This window comes from Crinia signifera, chromosome 4 (genome assembly GCF_055691185.1).
Source record: "Crinia signifera chromosome 4, ASM5569118v1, whole genome shotgun sequence".
NCBI classification, from domain to species: domain Eukaryota; kingdom Metazoa; phylum Chordata; class Amphibia; order Anura; family Myobatrachidae; genus Crinia; species Crinia signifera.
Genome location: NC_139220.1, coordinates 278,170,785 through 278,195,305, shown reverse-complemented (window position 1 = coordinate 278,195,305; position 24,521 = coordinate 278,170,785). Strand labels below are relative to the sequence as shown.

The window sequence follows — 24,521 nt, the reverse complement described above, 5'->3', positions numbered from 1 at the left end:
TCATATCAATGAACCAATTGTGGTACAAGTTTTATATGGAGAGTCGTCATCTCTTGATGTTGTTCGAGCTTTACGATTTTATGTCAATCGTACAGATGCGATCAGGAAATCGGATTCTTTGTTTATTCTGTATGAAGCAGGAAAAAGGGGTTTTCCAGCGTCTAAGGCAACATTAGCTTGCTGGATTTTTGGATTTTTTTTTCTTAAATAAACATAGGAAAAGGGGATATGTAAAGGTGATTTTGTTAAAACCACGGACTGTCCCTGCAAAATACAGTCACTTGTGACTTACATGCTTGCACATTTCTAGTTTAGTTGTCAGATGTTACTGAGGTGACAGAAATAGCTTCATTGAACCCACTCCCCCACCCTAATCACACAGCATTTGGTGCTACCCACAATATATCCAATGGGATTAGGAGGGGAATATACTGAGCTGGTATCAAATATTCTTGGGTTCAGTGCTACGGGGGAAGGGGAGGGAGGTGTTATGAGTTATCATGTGTGATTGACACAGCAGGCAGTGGTATGTCTACATATATAAGAGTGGACACAGAGACCTCTGCTCAGCATCCTTGAGACCCCACAAGGCGACTGGATTCATTATGGAAAACAAACGGGTATTCTTTGACATAACTGCGGATGAAATTCCTCTTGGCCGTGTAGTGATGGAGGTACAGTGCGATTGCTTTCTTCTTATACTTTGTTTTATAGGAGAGCTGCAGTGAATGGGACAAGTGAATTAGCAAAGGGACTCTTTCTGCCTTCGCTCTAGGGTACGGCAAGGCTGAACCACAGCATTAAGAACAATTTGATGAGATAGCCAGGCTCAGTTTTGTTTGTACCAGATACATAATACCATGTATGGGCTTTATTTACTAAGATACTAACTAATCAGATACTACGGGTGTTATTCAATTGTTATATTGCGCCCCATCTCTTGTCTAAAATGACGGGAGATCATAGGGCGATATTCAATTGATCATGTAGCTCTCATTAGGTCAGGTTTAGTAATACATTCGTGCTTTTCAGCGCAACACCCTCAGGGATAGCGAGCCGAAATGCTGGTCAAAAACAATTGAATACTGCCCTATGTGTTTTTTTCTAAGATGATGGGAAATGGGATGTTGCTATGGGCAACCAATCAGCTTTATTATTTTCTGGAAAGTGTTAAATAAATAAGGAAAATACTCTGGTTGCTATGGGCAAATCCCATCTGCAATAGAACTCCCATCTTAGTAAAGAAACCCCTATAGTTCTTGGTATATTTTTTGTCTATAGTTTAATGCTAACCTATGATAATTCTCTGCACGTTATTTATTAATTGTTTCACTTTCAGTATCATCCCTAGCCTTAAGGCCCCCTTACATTAGAACGATTTTGCCCTATTTTGGCCAATTTCGATGTTTTGGGCCGATATATCATCTGAAAAGTGTCACATCGTTTGTGTTTTCCATCCGATGCGCGTTCCCGTGAGAGTTGGATGGGAGCCTCTAGGTTGGTCGGACAGCTCCTGTGATTTGTCGGAATCGGATGTAATTGGATGGAAAATGGAGTGCTTTTGGCACATACGATGTATCGTATGCGATATATTGCAGAAAGTATAGTACACATGCAATTTGGCCAGATAAATCTCATACAATTTATTGGACCAAATTGCATGCACAAAATGACACCAAAGTATCAAATTGGATGCAATCACTCCCGGGAAGGTCCAGGGGGAGTTCAAGGGAAATTGCATCCAATTTCAGCATCAGATATATCGGGGCCCTAAGCCTCAGTTACGTCGTCATATGTAGTATAGCCACAAATGACTGTACTAGTTTTCCTTAGCAAGCTGTGTACCATCGCAGTGAGCTGTGTTAGGAAATGACTGCTTGTGGGCCTTGAAAATGATATAAAAATTCAGTATACCATCAAATATAACTGATTGTCACTTTCATCATATTTGGGCACTGGGCAGTCGTTTTAATGCTGCCTTATTGGATTTGGTGAGCTAGTAAATAAGGAGGAGCTGCCCCCCCCCCCCCCTTTCCCAGGGACAGGCTACACTTGTGTCACTTTCCTGCAGCCCTCATGTCTTTGCAGATTCTCTAGGCCATCTTATAGGTGACAGGTGGGGCATTTTAGGCTTTTTGGTCTATGTAGAATATCAAAATTTCTGCAATTTAAAAAAAAAATAAGATTGTTTGTAACATTCCTATGTATCATGTTTCACATTAGATTTACTGCATGTATACAGTAGATAGGCTTATATGATTTGTGCTGTGTAATCTTTATCCACTGAATACTGTTCAACCAAAAATTCCTCAACAAACAAAATTCCAAATTAGCGACGCAGACAGTTGTCAGTGGCTATCACAGATCTGCACAGTGAGGGGCGTGGGAAGCACATAACTTATGGGCCCCATACATCAGCAATCACAATTAATGGATTTCCAGATAAAGGGATTTTTTGGCCAGATAAATGGATTTTACAATCTATCTGACTTTGCCCACACATTACAGATTTATTTCAGCAGATTTTCCCCATCTAAAGATTGCATCTTCATATCTGGAAAGTACCCAATCGATTGTCATTTCAGCTGTTACTTCCTTTCATAATGTAATGGGCCCCATACATCAGCAATTAATTGTGACAATCTGGAGATGATTGCCACAATTAATTTTAGATGTGTGGGCTCCCCCTTTTGTCAATCCCAATCAAAAATTAATAGGGATCGCCAATCGATTGCTTAATCAGATTTTTAAACATGCTTAATAATCTGGTATTATCTGCGGATTTTTTTTATATGTGTGGGCATTCCCAATTCGCCTTCTTCATCTATTTACATTATGAACAGCTGAAATGACAATCGATTGGGCAATTTCCAGATATGAAGATGCAATCTTTAGATGGAAAAATCTGCCGATCACTGAAATAAATCTGTAATGTGTGGGCAAAGTCAGATAGATTGTAGAATCCATTTATCTGGCCAAAAAATCACTGGATCTGGAAATCCATTAATTGTGATTGCTGATGTATGGGGCCCATAAATAGAAGAAGACAAATTGGGAATGCCCACACATATAAAAAACAACCGCAGATAATACCAGATTATTAAACATGTTTAAAAATCTGATTCAGCAATCGATTGGCGATCCCTATTAATTGTTGATTGGGATTGCCAAAAGGGGGAGCCCACACTTTAAAGATTAATTGTGATAATTATCTCCAGAACTGAGGATTGTCACAATTAATTGCTGATGTAATGGGGCCCATTACTTCCCGGTCAATTAATTGTAAGACCACAGGGATAGATGTACATGTATGTAGTAGTGATAAGGGAGGAGAAGTGAGCCATGGCAACCAATCAGCTGCTCTGTATAATTTTATATTATGCAAATTACAGATGTTACTTCAGTGCTGATTGGTTGCCATGGCTCACTTCTCCTATGACAATAAGAGAGAACCTATAGATGCCTGGGATCTGATGTCCTCTGCATCTCAGCACTTTTACATCTAGTATAATCTGGGTCTAATGACAGCTGACATCCTGGGGGATATCCCACAATTTTGGATTACATGTAATCGTTCTGGCAACAATGAAGATCCACGATAATCTGTTATACCACAGTTTTCTACTCTCTTGAAAGTGAAGCCTATCCTCCTGGAGCTGCCTACGTCACTGGGGAAGTGGGTGGTCCAGGGGTTTGACGCTGTTAAACTGTGAATTGCACCTGTTGTCCGATTCAAACAATGGCGGCATTGAGCCGTGCTGACACGGCTGCAGCGCACCTGCTCTCTGGGATGCCCTACTGATTACACAGATGGTTCCACTTTTACACTGGGGCAGATGATGTATTAAGCCTGGTGAAGAGATAAAGTGGAAAGGTACCAGCCAATCATTGCCTGTCATATTTCAAACCCAGCATTGCATTGCAGGGGAACCGCACTTATATGTACATTATCATCCTTCTTTGAATTAGGCCCTTAGTAGCAACAAACTCCCCACCCCCCACATATTTTATATTTAATTATTAAATACAATTGCTAATGGGATGGGAAAGGCGTCTCTCCTCAGACCTCAAAACCACACTAAACACTGTCACCCTTACGTTCCTCATTGATCATTTTAAGTACTCACTGTAAAACACCATTATATTTCCAGTTAGCCTGGTCTGGTCTGTCAGCTCTGGTCAGTGTCCTGTAGTCAATTAGGAATCTGTTACATGGTACTGTAGGGGTTATTGCACATAGTGCCTGATTAACCAATAGACTGATCAGGCTGCAGCCTAGGGCACCAGAATGGGGGAGGGGGGGGCTTGCAAGGGGCTCCCTAGGAATAAATCGAAGGCCTACTTTATTCCATATTTCTTAGCTATCACCCGTCCCAATGTACCGTGGAGGGTAACGTTCATAAGGTGACTGCCAGGTGACTGTGCCAATGTAATGTACTGATGGAACCACTACTTAACGTACATTGTACTGTAGTGCCAGCTGGGCAGCCTACAGCCAAAGTCTCCACCACATGCCACAAGCATTAGATCCTACATGCCAATTGTATAACCTTCATTACATGGACAGTATGACTGGCGAGTCCCTGAGCGACCATACACGTGTGTTTAGCAGCATTACAAGGGGAGCTACATGTATGTTTTCCCGATGTAATAGACCACAGAGCGAAACACCGACTTAGGGCCTGATTCAGATTAGAACGCAGCATTGCAAATGCACAGCCCTGTGGGCACGGTACGCTGTACACATGCACGAGACGTTCCTGCGATGGGAGGCATCGCAGGCTGCTCTCAGAGTTCCGTTCCCTGGCCGTTGGGAGGGAGGGACGCTGACGTCATCAGCTGCCTTCTCCCCACCGCCGTCACAGCGCCAGTAAGTCTAGCCTTGCATTTGCAGCCATGCGGTCACTGTGGTGGCGGGGTGCGTTTACCTGATCGCTGGGCTGCGAAAGCTTGCAACCCAGCGATCAGGTCTGAATCGGGCCTTTAGGCCAGTGCTAGTTTGCTGTTGTACAAAAATGCATCATTGAATGGTTTGAAAAAGATGGTTAAATGCTTTCCCTATTGCAGAGGCAGTCTGCCAGTGTGCACAGTATGTGCGTGTACAGCTCCGGCATCCTGACTGTCCGTACAAAGTGTAATGATGAAGTACTAGCCCAGCCCTGTGGCACTCCCGTGGCTTCATTGAGGGCTACCACTGTGATATATTATTTTACCAAACTGTTGTACAATATCATCTAACCATTCATATGCAGTATTTGCCAATGGACTATTGAACCATATGCGTAAGCCACCAAACTATCTGCCCAGCCAATTCAAAACCAATACAATCTGATCAGAATGAATCCACAACAAAAGGTGTGTGGCCAAGAGATGAGATTGGCAGATCTAAGTGCCCACACCGCCAGCACATATGCCACTTCCAGCGGTTACTATTTTTATGCATCTAGCGCATTCTATGAATTACACGTCATGTTACACATATTAAATAACAAATGACAGCATACACAAGCTCACCAGCACACCTAATGGAGACAAAAAAAGATATAAGACCCCCCAGCTCAAAAGAGCTTACAATCTAAGCGAAAAAGAGATAGTGAAGTTATTCATTGCTGGGAGACATCTAATAATAGCAGCAGTGGCTGGCGCAGTGATCCATAGCATTAAGACCCAATCTAACGTCAAAGCAGAAATGGACAAGACGCCAGCACCCAGATTCCTATAACGCTTGGGAAAGAATAGATCTCATCCATTCGGCTCAGCTAACCGTCATCAGGGATGCCCCCATAGCTGGCTAAGCCTTCAAACAATGGAGGAACATTCTACCCGAGGATCAAAGGGATGACAGTGGGCTGCTATGATACCTCCATGTCTTGTATCAGTTACACATTGCTAATAAATTGTAAGCTCCTGGGGGCAGACTTCTTAACCCCCCCCCCCCCCCCCCCTACTGTTTCATCTAGATTTATCATCTGTGGATCTGTCGCTTCCCAGTATACAGCGCAGTGGAGTATGTGGCTGTCCATACTGCTGTATGTGTCATATGAAGCTTAAGGAAAGGATTGCGGTGTGCAGAGGCAATGTGTTGGGGCTGTACAGAGCGGGGAGGCATACTAAATATATGGCTATGAGATGGATAATACAACATAGGAGCAGATGTCACCTGATTAAAAGACGCTGGAATTACTTCTCCAATCTGACTAATCCACAACCAGCCGCCCTGGAGCCACTTTAAACCCCCTCCACCCTCAGCATGCCTATCATGAACTGGTTACTATGCCCGGCTTAACATGCCAGCAGATCAGGGGTTAAATGGTAGCAACCCCACACTGCTGCATGCATTTTATATGCCACATTCAGCTCAAGGCGACTTAGCAGAGTCTACGCCAGCTGTATGGAGAATGGGAGTCTGCGTGACAAGAGGTATCTGCAGTGTGTCAGTTGCTCTCTGGTGTCTGCAGGAATGAGGCTGAGCACACTGCAGTGTCTGTCGCCTCAGGGTGCTGCTGCTGCCAGTGGGTGGAACCCAGCATGGATTACATTGAGTCAGGGTGGAAGGTATAATGTATAGCTGGGAACACAGCCAACACTTCCTCATACAGATGTACATACTGATCCATAGTAACACATGAGGTCCATATGGAAAAGGAAGAAATCTAATATTTTATGCCTAAATGAACAATATGCAGGGCTGCCATCAAGGGGGGGCAGAGAGAGAGAGAGAGAGGGGGGCCCACCCCTGGCTCCTATAACCGATACCTGGAGAGCTGCACAATGCTGAGCAACAATAGTGGACTGATGCACAGGGAGGACTTGTTAAAACAAGCCTTCCGTGCAGATCGGTTCTCTGTGAATTGTTCCTGCAGGCCTTAAACGCTCCACATTTATGTGAGGTCACATAGGGAAGGGATGGAGCCAAGCAGCAGAATCATTTTGGGGCAGGGCCCAGTCTATTTGGTCAGTCCCAGGCATCACAATTTCTGATGGCAGCCATGCAATAATGTAGCTACGGCTACAGTATTTCCAGCAATATAATACACAAAATAAATCACAGGAAATAAGTTGTATGGCGCTAGAGCAGCTAGGAAACTAATAGTGCGTATATACCAGCTGCCACAGTAGTGGAGGTATGCCAGCCTCCAAATATAGACACTAGAGAAAAAAAGCACTACTGTATGGCGCTAGATGACACGTAAAAAAAAAAATTATTATATAGACATCATGTACATACAATATATCATACCAGACAATAATAAGAAAGAAAAAATAAATATATAAAAAAGACATTATAACAAAAAAAAAATAAAAATATATATATATATATATATATATATATATATATATATATATATATATAAGAACCAGATAACACACACTTACTTGTTCATAAGGTAAAATAATGGCCAATATTTATAAATATATATTATTTACTAGGAAGAGACAGGATTCGAGAGAACCACCTACGGTTCCAGGGCACAGGGAGACTTCCCCAAACAGCAAAAGTCTCCCGCAGCTTCTGGGAGGGTAGGCAAGTGTGCATAATGTCGACAGGTATGATGTTGACATTGTCACAATGTTGGTGTTTGTGTTTGTGAAATGTCAACATGTAAAAATTAAACATTTTGCATGGACCAGCAGTGAAGAGTTAGCTAGGGTAGTGTTCCTCAACCATGGTCCAAATGGCACACTTTACAGTCCAGGTTTCCAGGCATCAGCACAGATAGTTACAGCAAAATAACTGAGGTTACCTGTGCTTAAGTATGAGGTTACCTATACACAGTTACCTGTGCTTAAGTATGGGGTTACCTGTGCTCAAGTATGAGGTTACCTATACACAAAAATGTTTGCTCCTGTATGAGGTTACCTGTGCTCAAGTATGAAGTTACCTATACACAGTAATTTGTGCTCATGTATGAGGTTACCTGTACAGAGTTACCTGTGCTCAAGCATGGATAGCCCTAAAACCAGAACTGTTAGTCTCCCTTGAGGACTGTGGTTGGGAACCCCTCGGCTAGGGTTAGACTGTCACAGGGGAGATTAGGTTACAGTGGGGATGCTAGAATTAGGCCCTTGGGGAGAGCCCGGAGAGGTACGCATATTCACCTGGAATTCATCGTCACATGACTGAAAGAAGCTGCTGGAGCTGCAAAGATTAGATCACCAGGGATGTTTTGTCAACATAGTAGTCATGTCAAAATGTAATCCGTGTCAACCATGTGAGTATGTCGACATGCAGCATGTATTGAGAACTCCCTTACATTCACATACACAATAAGCCTGATTCTGGTTCACTCACAAAAGCAAATTCTCTCTCTAATGGACAAAACCATGCTGCACTGCAGGTGGGGCAGATGTAACATATGCAGAGAGAGTTACATTTGGGTTGGAGGTGTACTTCAAACTGATATCTATATTGCAGTGTAAAAATAAATCAATAAAGAATCAGGCCCAATGTATGTGAACAAATGTATGTATGCATGTATGTATGTATGTATGTATGTATGTATGTATGTAATCAGCACTATGGAAGTGGCCCTGCATACAGAGGGGATCTGATCACAGATCAATTCCTTTCTGACTTCCAGGTGTGAGAAATAGAATGATGAAGGAAAGGGGATAAGTGATGACTGGGTATCCGCCAATAGGTCAACAGTCATTAGTTGGATACGTATAAGGTCAACACAAGCAAAAAATGCTGACATGGCAATGGTGGGCACATGACAAGTTTGGCATAATTTGTTTTTCTTTTTGCGGGTGTTTTCATTTTTGGAAATGATAAAGTGCTTGAAGCATGGCGAGCAGAGCAAGCCCCACGAGGAGACACGGTACACCTGGGGTAGCCGGGTAGCCAACCCTAGTCCTCTAGAGCTACCAACAGTGCGTGTTTTGCAGGTCTCCTCACAGAATCACAAGTGAGCTAATTAGCTCCATCTGTGTATCTTTTAAAATGTGTCAGTGATTAATGAGTGCAGCTGTGCAGCAGCTAGGTTGTCTGGAAAATGTGAACTGTTGGTAGCTCTCGTAGGCTAGGGTTGGCTACCACTGCGGTACACTAATCTGGAGCCCACCTGATCAAATCTACAAATTGGCACAAAAGCGTCAACTTTTTGTGTTGACATTTTGTCTATGTTAACTCATTGACTGTCTGACTGTGATTGCCTTTATACCACAAAAAGTGGAAAAGTTGATGTTGGAGGGATAATGATGGAGGGCGAAAGTCTAATCATGGTGGGAATCTGTGGTTTAATGCAACTCTGTCTTACCCTTCCCTGACATGAATATTTCATGTGCATATCGCTCAGCTTAGGGGGACATACGCCACACATGTGCACTAGTCTTACCATAAACCTGTACACTGTGTATAATACATAATTTGCTAATCCGTGTTCTCATTTTCTCTTAGCTCCGGTTTGATGTTGTGCCAAAGACTGCAGGTATGCAGCGAATTGAGGTCACTGATATATAAATGCATCTCTCACTGTGTATGACGAACACAATCTCTGCAGGCAGCAGCAACAGAGAACATCATGTGATCCCCCTGCTGACAGCATCCTAATGGCTTGTCTGGCACCTAATACACAGATGATTTATATACATGGGGCTACAGCCATACCACTGTCTCTGTTTTATCCTCTCCTGTCCACCTCCCTCATCCCCTTCTATCTGTCTGGTCCTTGTCGCGCTGATTCCTTTCTCCATTTTGCCTTTACCAGCTGTGTACTCTGTTTCTCTTTCTGTGTTCCACTACAACTTTCTAAATGAACCTTTTTGATTTCCTTTCTCTCTGCAGAAAACTTCCTTAAACTTTGCACAGGGGAAGTTGGCTACGGGTACAAAGGCTGCACTTTCCACCGTATTATCCCCAGCTTCATGTGCCAGGTGAGGCAATGTAGCACAAACCTTCTTCACCTTTAGATACCTACTTGGAAGCAAAGCAATGTAGCGTCTGCTTTTACTGTCTCGTCTCTTCCAAAACATGTTTCTTGCTCTGTTTCATGTCAACTTTTTCAGTCAATTTACATTCTCCCATCACTAGCTGTAACATAATAATCACCTGGATCACCCTTTCTCATTTTTATGTCTCTGTGTCCTCCCTTTTCCATAACCACTTTGATGCACATTTAGCAAGTCGTCTCAATCTCTTTATTTCTATAATTTTTCTCTCTCCTCCCGAGAACAAGTTGGATTTCCGGTGTTTCCTTACTTTCTCCTGGCCTACACTGTCTTCTGCATGTCCACCGAGATCTCTAACGTACTTTATTATCCCCAAACCGTCTATCTGCTCTCCATAGCCACCTGATTCTCTATCTCTTACCTTATTATCTACTTATGTTACTATGTGCCTGGATCTCCAACTCTCATTGCTGTAACTACCAACTGGTTCTACACTTCTTCTTAAATAAGATAAGATAAGATAAGATAATTTATTGTCATTGTAAAAAGAACAACCAACATAGTTGCCAACACAACGAAATTCCAATCTTAGTCTCAGAGAAATACATCAGAAGACAACAGTGTTAACAGTTTAGGTTAAAATCACACACTGCGGTAGGAAAAAAGCTATTTTTCAGACGAGAGGTTCTAGCTTTTATACTCCTCAACCGTCTGTTAGATGGTAAAAAGGAAAAGGCATAATTGTAGGGATGGTATTGATCTCGCATAATGCTATCCCTCTTACGTCTACAATTTTTTACAAAAATATCTGAGATGGTAGACAGATCACAACCAATAATGGTTTCAGCAGTATGTACTACTCTGGTTAATTTCTTCAGATCCTTAGTTAAACCATTTCCAAACCACACTATAATGCAATAAGATAAAATGCTTTCGATAACACAGCTATAAAATCTGACTAAGTTTTCCTGGGAAAAACTAGCTGCCCTCAATCTCCTCAAAAAGAAGAGACGCTGTTGGGCTTTTTTAGCTATCAACCCAATGTGAGAGGTCCACGATAGGTCCTCAGAGATCATAGTCCCCAGTAACTTGAACTCCTTCACACGTTCTACCTCCAAATTGTCGATGGACAGTGGTTCTAATACAGTTTTCCTCACCCTCCTGAAGTCGATGATTATTTCTTTAGTTTTTGCCAGATTCAACAGAAGGTTATTTTCCTTACTCCAGCTAACCTCATCTCTGTATGCGGATTCCTCGCCATTTGAGATGAGTCCCACTATTGTGGTATCATCCGCAAATTTTATAATTAAATTTGAGTCAGATCGCGAGTAACAGTCGTGTGTAAACAACGAAAATAAAAGTGGACTCAGCACACAACCCTGAGGGGCACCTGTGCTCAGTCTCTGTACCGATGACTCACACCCCCCCAATTTAACATATTGGGGCCGGTCTAACAAGAAATCTAGGATCCAGCTACATAATCTCGGGGGAAAGCTCAAGTTCAACAATTTAGTCACTAAAATATTAGGTATTATTGTATTAAAAGCAGAGCTGTAATCAATGAACAACAACCTAACATAAGAATTTGGTTTTTCCAAGTGTGAGAGCGAGGAATAAATTACCGACAGTAGTGCGTCCTCAGTGGATCTTTTGGGTTTATATGCAAACTGATTATTATCAAAACCCGGAGGCAAAAGCTTCTTAATGTGCGCTAGGACCAGCCTCTCGAAGCACTTCATAATCAGCGGGGTCAAGGCAATAGGGCGGTAATCATTCAGGCTCTCAATCTTGGATTTCTTGGGAATAGGAATGACCGTCGTGGACTTAAAAATATCAGGGACGATACAGGTCTGTAGGGACGCATTAAAGATGAGGGTAAAAATCATAGTTAGTTCACTAGCACAACCTTTCAGGACCGTACCAGGGATACCATCGGGGCCGGCAGATTTTCTGACATTTATACCTAACAACCCTCTTCTAACTTCATGTTCTGTCAGTAAGAGTGTTGCATCCCCCTCAAGTAAGGGGAGTTTAAAGGCAGGTGACTCATTTTCCACATCAAATCTAGCATAAAACTTACTGAGGTCATTTACCAGCGATGCCTCAGCTTTACTAATTCTAGATGCACCCCCTTTATACTCTGTAAGGGTGTGGATTCCTTTCCACATACTCCTTGAGTCCTTGTCATCCCTAAACTGAAGTTCAATTTTCCTGGAATATTCCTTTTTTGCTAAGGAGATTCCTTTTTTTAATAAAATTCTAGCTTCTCTATAAGCCCTCAAATCCCCACTCCTAAAAGCCACATCTCTATTTCGCAATAAAGCCCGCACCTCCCCCGTAACCCAAGGCTTGCTATTTGAAAACTTTTTCACCGGCTTTAAAACTGTAACATTATCGATGCACCAATTTATGTAGGTTAATACAGTAGATGTCAATGAGTCCACGTCCACCATACAATCCATGGTGGACTCTTGAATAAACATATTCCAGTCCGTCGTGTCAAAACAGTCTCGCAAACTGTCCATGGACCCCTCGGGCCACGACCGGACGACGGTTTTAACCGGTTTAACTCGCTGCACAACGGACTTATACTTTGGTGCAAAGAATAATGAAACATGGTCCGAGAACCCCAAATGAGGACGCACAACCGTCTTGTAGGCCTCCTTAATATTGCAATATAGTTGATCGAGAGTGTTTTCACCGCGTGTCGGTATGAAGACCGATCTATATAATTTAGGTAACACACACTTTAGATTGGCCCTGTTAAAATCACCAGCTATCAGGAACAAACCGTCAGGATGTTTCGTCTGTTGTTTAGTGACTGCAGAATGTAGGGTTTCCAGGGCTGTAGTAACATCAGCGTCAGGCGGGATATAAACTGCCATAATAATGGCAGCAGAGAATTCACGGGGCATGTAAAAAGGCCTACACTTGACCAACAGGAATTCTACTTCAGGGGAGCAATGTTGTTCCAAGACAGTGGTATCCGTGCAGTAGCTGTTGTTAATATATATGCACAGCCCACCCCCCCTGGATTTGCCTGATTTAAGAGTCCTATCAGCCCTGTACAATGTTTTATCCGGTAGGGAAACCCCATTGTCTGGTATCGACTGATTCAGCCAGGTTTCAACAAGAATAGTCACAGAGCATGTACTTAATAATTTACAGTTCACAAAACCTATCAGCATCTCATCCATTTTGTTTGCTAAAGATCTAACATTAGCAAGAAATAGACTGGGAAGTGGGGGTCTGAGCGGGGCAGCCTTTAGCCCATTCAGTACCCCTGCACGCTTACCCCTTTTCTGTAGCCTTTCCCTCCGAGGGACACGCTTATGTTGCTTCAGCTTCTGCTGCTGTTTTTGCTGCCTGACCGACCCGCACCCCCGCGGGCTCACAGCAGGGCCTCCTCCTTCAGTGCCCGACAGCACAGGGCTTCTCACACCTGCGCCCGGCAGCTCAGGGCCTCCTGCACTGACGCCGGCTCCCGGCAGTGCACCTCCGTCGCCGCCGATGATGTCACTCGGCGCGACCCTCCGGCAGCCTCCCAGCACGCAGCTGAACCCGGAAGAAGCGGCTCCACAGACCTCGCCGTTGGCCGGGTGAGTGAATCTCCACTCCAGCAACTCCAGCCGGGAGTAGCGTGTGCGTCCTGCCGCCTCCGTCAGCAACAACGCGGCCAGAAACAACACGAGCAACCCGCTGCCTCCACAAATCCTCTGCCTTCTCTGCAGACCAAGAGCCGCTGCACCGTAGCGCGCCGCCATCTTGCAACCTAGCTGCATAAGTGGATATTTCCCCTATTCTTGGTTCCCTAACTTCTGCCTGTTCTCCATAATTATATGGATTTTCATCTCTCTTTTCATGTCTTATCCATATGCACCAAAGTCTCACCTGTTACCTTATTACCTCCCTACTTTTTATCTGTTCTCCACAACTATCTTAATTTCTACCTTTAACCGTATTAACCCAGAACCCATCTAAAATCTTATTGTATCCCTCTACTTCTCTTCTCCACACACTTGGATCCCCATCTCTTACCTGATTACAACCATTGCTTCCTCTTCCCTTCACTTACCTCCAGGGCGGTGACTTCACCAATCATAATGGTACAGGGGGTAAATCAATTTATGGTGGTAAGTTTGAAGATGAGAACTTCATCCTAAAGCACAGTGTCCCAGGCGTCCTCTCCATGGCCAACGCAGGACCCAACAGCAATGGGTCTCAGTTCTTCATCTCAACCATCAAGGCTGACTGGTAAGAAGAAAAGGGCGAAATGTAGGTTTATAACAAAGAATGCCTTACATGACATCTCAAGGGATTGTATATCTGGTAGACATGGATGGAGCATGTAGTATACTGGAGCATGGGTTAGAAAAGTGCAAAGTATGTATCTCAGATTGTTCCTGGGATTGCACCTAAATTAGTAATGTTGGCAATCTTCATGTAATGTTCTAGTTCATTTCATCATTGTCCTTCCAACTTATTACTTTTATCTCACGTTTATACCTTCTTGTTCCATGACCAGTCATCTCCCACCTTAGTCACAATACTGCTTCCTCACATTATTTACTCTTTTCTTTCACTACTCTCTATCCTGCAGGCTGAATGGAAAACACGTGGTGTTTGGCAATGTAGTCGAGGGGATGGAGGTGATAAAGAAGATGGAAAGTTATGGCTGTAACAGTGGGAAGACCAGCAAGAAGATTGTTATCTCGGAATGTGGCACTCTGGATGACACAGCCACCGCTTGACAGCAACGCTTCGATAGCATAAACCAAATCATCATATGATCGTCACATATGATATTACCATGTTGAACAAGTAAAGGCTACCCGCAATGTTAATGCTTCTAAACTACATTGCCAACCTTTGCCGTACCCTAATCCATATGCACAGTGTGTATCCAGCTCTCATCGAATGCTGGACAATGGCCGCTATCTGTACTTTGTGATACCCACTTATTGATGTGGTCTGTCATCAAGTCCACCAAAACATGTCGAAATATAACTCCACCTACACCATACAAGCTTCATTAAAAAAAATATATTCGTCCGCTATACAAATTGGGAGGCAGCTGTTTGTGCCCTAAACTAATATTGACGAGAATGCAGACTAACAATCACCTAGCAAAGTGTGCCTTAAACTAGTGATAACACTAACAGAATCCTACCTCATAAATTACTGATCTCGCCTATAAATTCCCTGTGTGTGGATAATGGGTGGACTCCTCTTGTAACCGCCGCACCCATATCTGTAGCCAGAGTGTGAGATGTGGGCTGCAATGTACATCGATTGACCATAACATTTTCTTACTCAAACATTTACTACTGTATGCAGCTGAAGTCATGTGTACTGGTCAGTGACTACTTCTGCTTAATATTTATGTCAGAAGAAAGAGGTTTATTTGTCTCATTGGATTTGTCTCATTGGATTCTGATTAGACCATATAAGCTGCTGTCATCATAAGGCCTTTCACAGAATTTGTTAAGTCATTAAACCCATCAATAACCACCTGTCCACAATGAAAATGTTTTATGTTCACCACTATCATTTTACAATCATACTTGCCATTGCTGAGAAATGTTCAGTTTGTGCCTTAAAATAAACCAAAGTTATTAATAAATCTAAAAAAGTATGCTGAAAAAAATCCTTAAAGGTGAACTATCATTAAATAAAATTAATTTGTACATTTTTAATTAGTCGTTACATGATATCACAAATGGATTTAAAAAAATAAATAAAAAAACTAGGCTTTACCTTAAACTTATGTCCAGACCACACAGTTGAACTAACTTTAGAATTTGAATGAGGAAGCTGCTGGTGTAATAGGGCCTACACACATGGCAATATTAAGGTATGGTACTTGTTTCCTAGAACGGCCACAACGATTTAGATCGTTGTGGTCGGAAGATAAAAAATCGGTCGGTCGCATCGCATGCGATTTGGTCGCATGCGATGCGATCGACCGATTTTTCACCCGATTTTTTATTTTTTTTCACCCGATTTTTTGTAATTGCCCCCCCAAATGTTAGTAAGTGGGCTAGACCCCACGATAGACGTGAACCCGAAGCGTGGCGAGCGCAGCGAGCCCGCGAGGGGCGGCGGTACGCGTCCTCCGACCTTTTCATTCCCCTACTATCCACTAGGGCGTGGAGTGAGAATATAATAGTGTGGCGAGCGCAGCGAGCCACCGAGCCCGAAGCGTGGCGAGCGCAGCGAGCCCCGCGAGGGGACGCGTATAACTTCACAGGTATACGCGTCCCCTCGCGGGGCTCGCTGCGCTCGCCACGCTTCGGGCTCGGTGGCTCGCTGCGCTCGCCACACTATTATATTCTCACTCCACGCCCTAGTGGATAGTAGGGGAATGAAAAGGTCGGAGGACGCGTACCGCCGCCCCTCGCGGGCTCGCTGCGCTCGCCACGCTTCGGGTTCACGTCTATCGTGGGGTCATGGCGGGCACATAAAAAATGTGAAATGGGTCATATTGACCCATTTCACCTTTTTTATCATTTTTCCCTATGTGAGATGGACTTAATCAAGTCCATCTCATCTTGTGCCATTATAATGGCACAAGACCGACCGATTTCAATGTTAAAAGATTTTTTAACATTGAAGTCTATGGAAAAATCGGGTGAATCGGTCGGTCGCATCGCGGCCGATTTTAATTGGTCGCGACCGACCGATTGACCCGATTTCTGTCAATCAAAGTGAAAAATTAGTAAAAAATCGGCCACATCGGGAGGATCGTGTCCCTTAATTAAGAGCCACGATCCCTCACGATTGTGGCCGTTCTAGGAAACAAGTACCTAAGGTATTTTATAAGCGACTTTGGTTAATTTGGCAAAGTCGCTTAGAAAATGCCCTTACATCAGTGTGTGTGTAGTGGCTATGGCGACAGCAATGCGCATCCCCGCACGTCGCTGTCCGAGATTGATGAGCAGTGTCCATCAACCTTGCTGGTCGCCAGTGTTCTCCAACCAGGCTGGCTGTGCAGTGTAAATGGGTAACATTGACCCAGGACCCGTTCACTACAATTCAATATTGGTCGCTGAGAGATGCTTTTATCTCCCAGCGCCGGCTCAGGGCCCGCCTCCGGTGACGTCACTCGCCCGTTTGGGTAGAGCAGTGTAAAAAGGGGTCACAAGCCGGGGTTGCACTCAGGTTGGAGCCGGATCTAAAATCTCAGGTTCAACCCGGCTTGTTGGTGTATACGGGGAGAGAGCTGGACATAAGTAGCTGCCTCATGAGAATTCCAAAGACAGTTTATTGCAATATCTGATTTATATACATTTGTGACATAAAATAATGACTAAATAAAAAAAAGTTAAACATTTTTTAAGATTTTTGTAAATTTGATGGTCTATTACAGCAAGTACATAAAGCTTCATCGTCATCTATTAGGTAATATCACTATACATGACCAATATCCAACCCGTTTTTGCTACATATTAAACAAAACATAATGTCCAGCAGCAACGACATCATTCCCTTCCCGCCAAAACACCTCCGATAATGGACTGCCTGTGACTTCTCTTATTCCGAGCAGAGATTTGGAGGACTTTGCCGTCCCACTCTAATTCTTTATCGTATGAGGAGCAACACTCTGCAAGTCTACTGTTTACGTCTGGAAGACCCAGCTCAGGATCCTTACATTTATTTACTGTTTATTTAATGTTTAAACTGATACGTATGAATAAAACTACAAAGTCCATATATTGAATTTGTTTAACTGTACACTGTGAGGGAGTGGGGGTAAATACAAGGATCTTGCAAGGATGGCATTTGTAAATGGGCAACCAAGGCTATGGACTAATGCTGTGTACACACAGTGAGATTTTGTGTTCGATTTTGACTATATAGTCAAAATCAAATCAAAATCAAATGGACATCGAATGGTTTTCAGCCTCATTCAAAGCCGATTCGATCCCGATGCACGCTCCCGTTTAGTGTAAATCGAACAGTAAAATAAACTGTGCAGGCAAGACTATATAATATAGATCTGTACTATATAATCCAAACCAAATGCCATTTGATTTGATCCCGATTCAATTGGGATTGAATCGCAAGCAAAATCGCATTGCTGCACTGTCTATTTGGCTATTCCATTTCAGCTGAATGGGAGCTCTCATCTGCATAAAATCGGGCAGTGGTGCAAGTAGAAAAAATGACATAGTGGCACTGTGCTGCGTGTCGAAGGTGCACAGTGGAAAATGGGCATTGTCATATGACACTAGAGGGAGTGGCTACATGATAAAACTTTAGAACACAATGACATTTCTGTTTGGACTTGTGCATTGCATCCTGCACACAAAATGTAGGAGCCAGATAAACTACAAGGCCCATGGACAAAATTTACACAGTAATGGCTGTTACGTGTGACACACCCAATACATATTACCCATGCCAGTGGTTCCCAAACTGTGCGCCTAGGCTCCATGGGGTGCCTTGGAGCACTTGGAGGGGTGCCTCAGGTTGGTGGGCCAGAATCAATTCAAGTTATTTATGGCCAATGAAATAGGCAAAATCAGTGCTTGTGGCTTCCAATTAAGAATATGTGGGTAAACAGAAGTGAATCATGTTTCTCACCACATAAGTGGACCTAAGGAAAACATTTAAATCACAACTTTGTAAATATTTTTCCTGAAATTAGTAACCAACTTTTGGCCTAGGGGTGCTGTGAAAAATATTCTGATACTTTAGGGTGCTGTGATTCAAAAAGTTTGGGAACCACTGACCCATGCCATAATGCCCATCACACATTATGCCCCACACCATAATGCCCATTGTGCCGCTGCCGCATAACTGATGCCCATTACTAATATGCCCCCACAGTGCTAGGTATGCCCCCACAGTGCCACACATATGCCCACACAGTGCCACACATATGCCCCCAGTGCCAGATATGCCCCACAGTGCTAGATATCCCCCCACAGTGCCACACATATGCCCACACAGTGCCACACATATGCCCACACAGTGCCAGATATGCCCCCACAGTGCTAGGTATGCCCCCACAGTGCCAGATATGACCCCCACAATGCCAAATATGCCCACAGTGCCAGATATGCCCCCAGTGCCAGATATACCCCCACAGTGTCAGATATGCCCCCACAGTGCCACACTTATGCCCACACAGTGCCAGATATTCCCCCTGTGTCAGATATGCCCCGACCAGGGCCGGATTAACAATGGGCCTGATGGAGCTACAGCTCCAGGCCCATTCCCCAAATAGGCCCATTTTGTAGCTGATGGCCAGGGCTTTCCAACGAGCCCAGCTCCACGTCGGTAGCCCCCCGGGAACCGGAGATACCGCCAGGCAAACCTGGAACGTTTTCCCCATAGGATAACATGGGACCCGCTAATTCTGACCTCCTCCCGGTTCCAACGGCTGCCAGTTTCCCCCTCCGGCATTACAGAAGGCTGAGGTTGATCTCAGTCGAACCCAAATCGCTGGGCCTTCAATATGATACCTGGTCCATATGGGTTCATTGGTTCTTGAGATATTGCGGGTAAACCAATGTTTTTTTCATTTCTGAAATGTAATTTCATGGCTGTTCATGTTGTTTGACATATTTCTCTGGAACCAAATGGCCCAGTTTCACGGGACCAAAATCATTCGAAGCCCATGGAGTAAATGGGTCAGTTGGTTCAGAAGATATAGCAGGTTGTTTAAAGGGGGGGCGGGGGAGGTTTTCTCTCCCCCTCACCCCAGAAAATGCATGGACTAGGCTGGTGTAAAACGGACCAGTCCGGGAATGTCCCTGCATGATCCTGGGACCATATTCCCGGGTAAATCCCTGCATTTTCTGGTATGAAAGGGGTATTATTTCAAATAGCCTGGACCTGCAGTGCTCTGAATACAGCCAGGAAGCCCCCTGCTCTCTGCCCGGCTGTCAATGGCTCTTCTGTCCGGTGGCGGCTGTCCCCCAGTTACCGCAAGCATGTATTCCCCCTTGGCAATGAGCATGTAATCCCACATGGCAATGAGCATGGAACCCCTGGCAATGAACATGTAGGTAAGCAACACTTATATGGCATAATTTTTGGTACTTGTGTATTATCATGGCGCCCATCGCATACCTTAATTAGTGGTATGCGGTGGTATGCGATGGGACCCGATTTTCGGGTCCTAAGAGCTTTACTGTACAATTTCAATATCGCATTGCATGCCATTACAATGGCATGCGATGCGATGCAATTTCTAATAGTATTGGCACCCTGATGGGTCATTACACAGTGTTAACGGCACCCCCACTATCAACGCCAACCCGAAGCGACCGAGCTCGGAGGTTGGCGAGGGGACGCAGAATACATATGAAGTTATCCGCTTCGGGCTCGGTGGCTCGCTGCGCTCGCCACACTATATAAAATCAACACCACGCCAACGAGGATAGTGGGGGGATGAAAAGGTCGGAGGACGCGTACCACCGCCCCCCGCGGGCTCACTGCGCTCGCCGCGTTTCGGGTTGACGTTGATAGTGGGGGTGGCGTTAACAATGGGGGTGCATTTAAGATAGTAATCACCCATTAGGGTGCATGTACAATGAAATCATCGTTTTCATCGCATCGATCGCATCGTGTCGCATGCGATCTGGTCGCATGCGATGCAATCAAAACAATGTCATAAGTGTAAAATCGTGGGCGCCGTGCAAGGAAACAAGTACCGTATATACTCGCGTATAAGTCGACCCGAATATAAGCCGAGGCACCTAATTTTACAACAAAAAACTGGGAAAACTTATTGACTCAAGTGGGACCCTCACTCGAGTATAAGCCGAGGAGGGGCTTTTTCAGCATAAAACTGTTCTGAAAAAGTAGGCTTATATTTGAGTATATATGGTACCTAATTTTTAATAGAAATTATGGTGTTTGGCATAATACGTAATGGAGATTATGGTGTGTGGCTTAACATGTAATGGGCATTATGGTGTCAATTTTTAATGCGTGCCTTTGGCGCACAATGCCCCTATTTATGAAGCATGTTGTGCATTATTGCTTAATCTGTTTGGTATAATAGTGTGTATTTTGGCTCAATCCATGTGGCATAATGTGTAAGAGGCAAGTACAGTATAAGGGGGTTACTATTGTGTTGCATGATTTGTATATAGGGTATATGGTGTGGTAAACTTAGGTGACCACATAAAAGGTGCTGAAATGTTGTCTACCAAGTTTCAGCTTTCAGTATTTTTTTTATGACTTGAATGCCGCCTCACCCCCCACCATCGGCGTGCTGCGGGTGCACCTTTGGAGGGCACCCGCCAATATATCTCCCTGCATTTTTCTTATGCCAGCCCCCTGCCTTTACCAGGCATATATAATTAGTTGAAAGTATTTACACAAATAGAGACACACCCATGAGCAGACCACCCAAACAGAACACTGGTCACGCCACCCATATTATTAGGTGCTGGCCACAACCCCTATTATTGCGCATAATAGGCCCTTGATCATTTTCAGCTCCAGGCCCATTTAGACCTTAATCTGGCTCTGGCCCCGACAGTGCTAGGTATGCCCCCACAGTGCCAGATATGCCCCCCCCCCCCCACAGTGCCAGCGGCAGCACAGCACAACTCACCGTGCAGTGCTGACTGGCTGGCCGGCCTTAGCGGCTCTTCTGCTGCAGCCTGCTCTCTCCCCCTCCAGCCACTTCCTCCCGCCGCCGACACCGCCGCTGCTGCTGAGGGAGGGGAGGGAGAGGAAGGAGAGACGCGCGATGCGCTCCCCTCCCCTCCCAAGGGAATCTGCTGTGGCGGGGGGCGGAGGACCTGTACAGGCCACGTCCCCCGCCACTTACATATGCGTGCATTTGCAGTAAGATTCGGGGGGGGGGGATTTGTTATGGCGGTACCGTACCACCCCGTTCGCCATATTTACAGCCCTGGAATCAGGATAAAAAGCTTAAAACCATGTTCGATCTCCATTCGATGTCTATGCGATACCAATTCTGTTTTAACTTTATAGTCAAAAATAGAATGGTAAATCTTACAGTGTGTACACACCATTAGACATTACTGAATAAGTAGTAGAATGAAGCACGTCACTACATGTCTCCAGCCATGTAGTGTTGTCTATATGCACATGTACACTCGCTCAAATGAAGGCTATCCCAATCCGGCACGCGGTTCTGCACAGCGTGGCGTGATGCTAAAGGTCATACTGCACAGGCCGTACAACCACACCGCCTGCCCTGCTCGCACCTCTGCCGCTGGCCCGGCCGCTCAGTGTGGCGCCCCCACACCACCCACCCTGCTGACGGCAGCTCCGTCTGAACCACTCCCCAGCCGCACCGCCCGATGCACCAAGTATGTAAGTAAATGTGGTCAGTTGGGGGGGTGTGTGAGAGTTTTTTTAAATTATGGATGCCAATCCCAAAATCCCGGGATTGAGCATTTTTCAATCCCAAATCCCAGGATTGAAAAAATGCCCAGGGATTGGCATCCCTAATTCTGTTGTTTAGGGGACTATTTCCTAAAGGAGGGGAGTTTTGCTCACAAAAGCAGCCCCAATAGGTTTCTACGGAGGATACTTATTTGCAGAATTTTCCAAGCTACCATCAGCAAGATGGCGTTAGCTGCTGTAGCCTGACGGCTGAAGCTTGCAAAAGTGACTGGGAGAGGGATCCGTCAGCTGCCTCCCTGGCACTATCCATGGGCCAAATGTAATGTGTGTGGGTATCAGAAAGTGAGAGATTTTGGGAGAGTGTTCCCATTTTTTTTTAAAGCGGCAATCATTTACACTGTAAAACCAGGTTGATTTTGCCATGTAATTCATTGCTGCTTTAAAAATTAGACGTCACATGACATTAGCCGCCCGCCCTGTCTTCGTTCCAGTGCCCATAAATAAAAGTCACTTGAGACCGAATTTTATTAGCGAAGGCAGAGAAACCATTCAGCGGTCGGCGACCTTCGTATTAATTCACCTGCAGCGGTGGCATGCGATGGACGAGTCTTCATTACACTTCCACTCGCACGGTTGCGAGGGGAAACAGTGGGGGTGCGGGTATTTGTCGGGGGGGCCTCTCTGTCGATCTTCGCAGCTTACTGAGCCAACCAGAATCAGGGCCTTAGACCCCCATGTCTGGTCAGCAGCCTGCAGCAGTGCTAAACCAGTGGGGAGGGCCATTGGATAGACATTCAATTGGTCTACCCCAATAGGTCGACATGTAATAGGTCAACAGGTTTAACATCATATAGGTCAACATGCAATAGGTGGTCAGGGTCAAAATGTTGACATGGAAAAAGTAGACACATGCCAATGTCGACAACTGTTGACATGAACCCCCAATGAGAGTAACCCGTACCCTCGCATGGCCTTTACCAGAGAAGGAGAAGGGATCCATTTGCCTCTAAAACTCAGAAAAAATATAATTATTGGGTCTAGAACTCGTAGAAGCATAAGGTAGTAAATCTGGCTGCTGCGGAATCCACAATTCAGAACCAGGACCGTGGTGTGCGGCACAAAAAACTGTTCTGCATCGCTGCACCTAAACGGTCTGGCCAGCAACCTTGAAGGTGTCCGCGAGGCATCCCAATGGTCCAGGTCTTAAAAATAACCATAAATGGAAAAAAAGAAGAAGAAACAAGCAGCGCTAGAATAATTTAAAAGTATAGAAAAATTGGACGCTCTTTACAAAGTTTAAGCACGGTGAAGGGACCGGTCTCCTGGCAACAGGAGACGCAAACTAAGATCCACCTGACCAGAGGCACCAATGAAACATGGCAATGTCCGTGTCACCGGAAGCCGGGGTCGCCGGATTTTCGGCATCTAAGTTTATATATTTGGTATCGTTGCACTATTCATTATATTCTTTGTATATGTGCTAAGGTTGTTCTGATATTCTATACGAGACTCTGCTTCCTATTCTACAAGTTCTTTTTCTTATGATGTTTAGTTAACTGCCCTCAACATCCATGAACATCTGGATCCCCAACAAACCTCCTGGAAATTATAGATGTAACAAAAATATTTGTCTCACATGTAAACATATGGTAAATAAAGCTAAAAACATAACATCATTTTATAATAAAAGTATTTTTTCTTTAAAACAATTTATTAATTGTGACACAACATATTGTGTCTATCTCCTTGAGTGTCCCTGCAAACTGCAGTATGTTGGGAGAACCACTCGTAGCATAAAAACCCGTTTTAGAGAGCACAGGACCAACATCTTAAAAAAACTCCTAAATCACAGCATCCCTCGTCACTTTTCCCAACATCATGACAGTGACCCTGGGGGTCTCACCATAACAGCAATAGAACATATCCCTATTACCAAAAGAGGTGGCGACCGATTTACCAAATTGTGCCTAACCGAAACCTCTTGGATATTTAAGTTAGACACACTTAATCCACAGGGCTTAAATGAAGCGTTAGATCTCACCTGTATGGATTAATGATGCTCTTCTATATATAGCTCATTGTTCCCCTCTCGGTTGATAACCCCTATCCTGTGTCTATATATTTCAAGTCTCTACTCCGTGCGAGCCAGGGAGATTGTGGTCTACCCGTGATGCTTGGTTGGGAGAAATCCCCCCATGACGTCACGGGTTTGCAGACCTGACTCCCCCTGGCTCCCACGGATTTAGAGCCACATAATACCAATTAACTATTTATGAGTACCCTTCCTCATA

General features: G+C 44.4%; 1 protein-coding gene across 2 annotated transcripts; it reads left to right on the top strand.

Annotated features, from left to right (window-relative positions):
- The first annotated feature begins 473 nt into the window (after positions 1-473).
- Positions 474-17,595, top strand: LOC146075444 (peptidyl-prolyl cis-trans isomerase-like). 2 transcript variants are annotated; one of them, XR_014473575.1, is made up of 6 exons: positions 474-674; positions 9,401-9,431; positions 9,788-9,876; positions 13,973-14,145; positions 14,492-15,745; positions 16,703-17,595. XR_014473575.1 is itself a non-coding variant. In XM_083184702.1 (5 exons), exons 1-5 carry the CDS (start codon positions 606-608, stop codon positions 14,640-14,642), a joined length of 513 nt encoding a protein of 170 aa, XP_083040828.1. In that variant the 5' UTR covers positions 474-605; the 3' UTR covers positions 14,643-15,906. The 2 variants fall into 2 exon arrangements, 1 of the variants encoding a protein (XP_083040828.1); XM_083184702.1 differs by lacking the exon at positions 16,703-17,595 and having other exon boundaries at positions 14,492-15,906.
- Positions 17,596-24,521: the final 6,926 nt, after the last annotated feature.

Excerpts from the sequence above, each read along its gene's own strand:
- LOC146075444 (XM_083184702.1), top strand. The coding sequence starts at position 606 with ATGGAAAACAAACGGGTATTCTTTGACATAACTGCGGATGAAATTCCT. Across the intron at positions 9,877-13,972 it reads TCCCCAGCTTCATGTGCCAG|GGCGGTGACTTCACCAATCA; the intron begins GTGAGGCAATGT and ends ACTTACCTCCAG. Across the intron at positions 14,146-14,491 it reads TCAACCATCAAGGCTGACTG|GCTGAATGGAAAACACGTGG; the intron begins GTAAGAAGAAAA and ends TCTATCCTGCAG.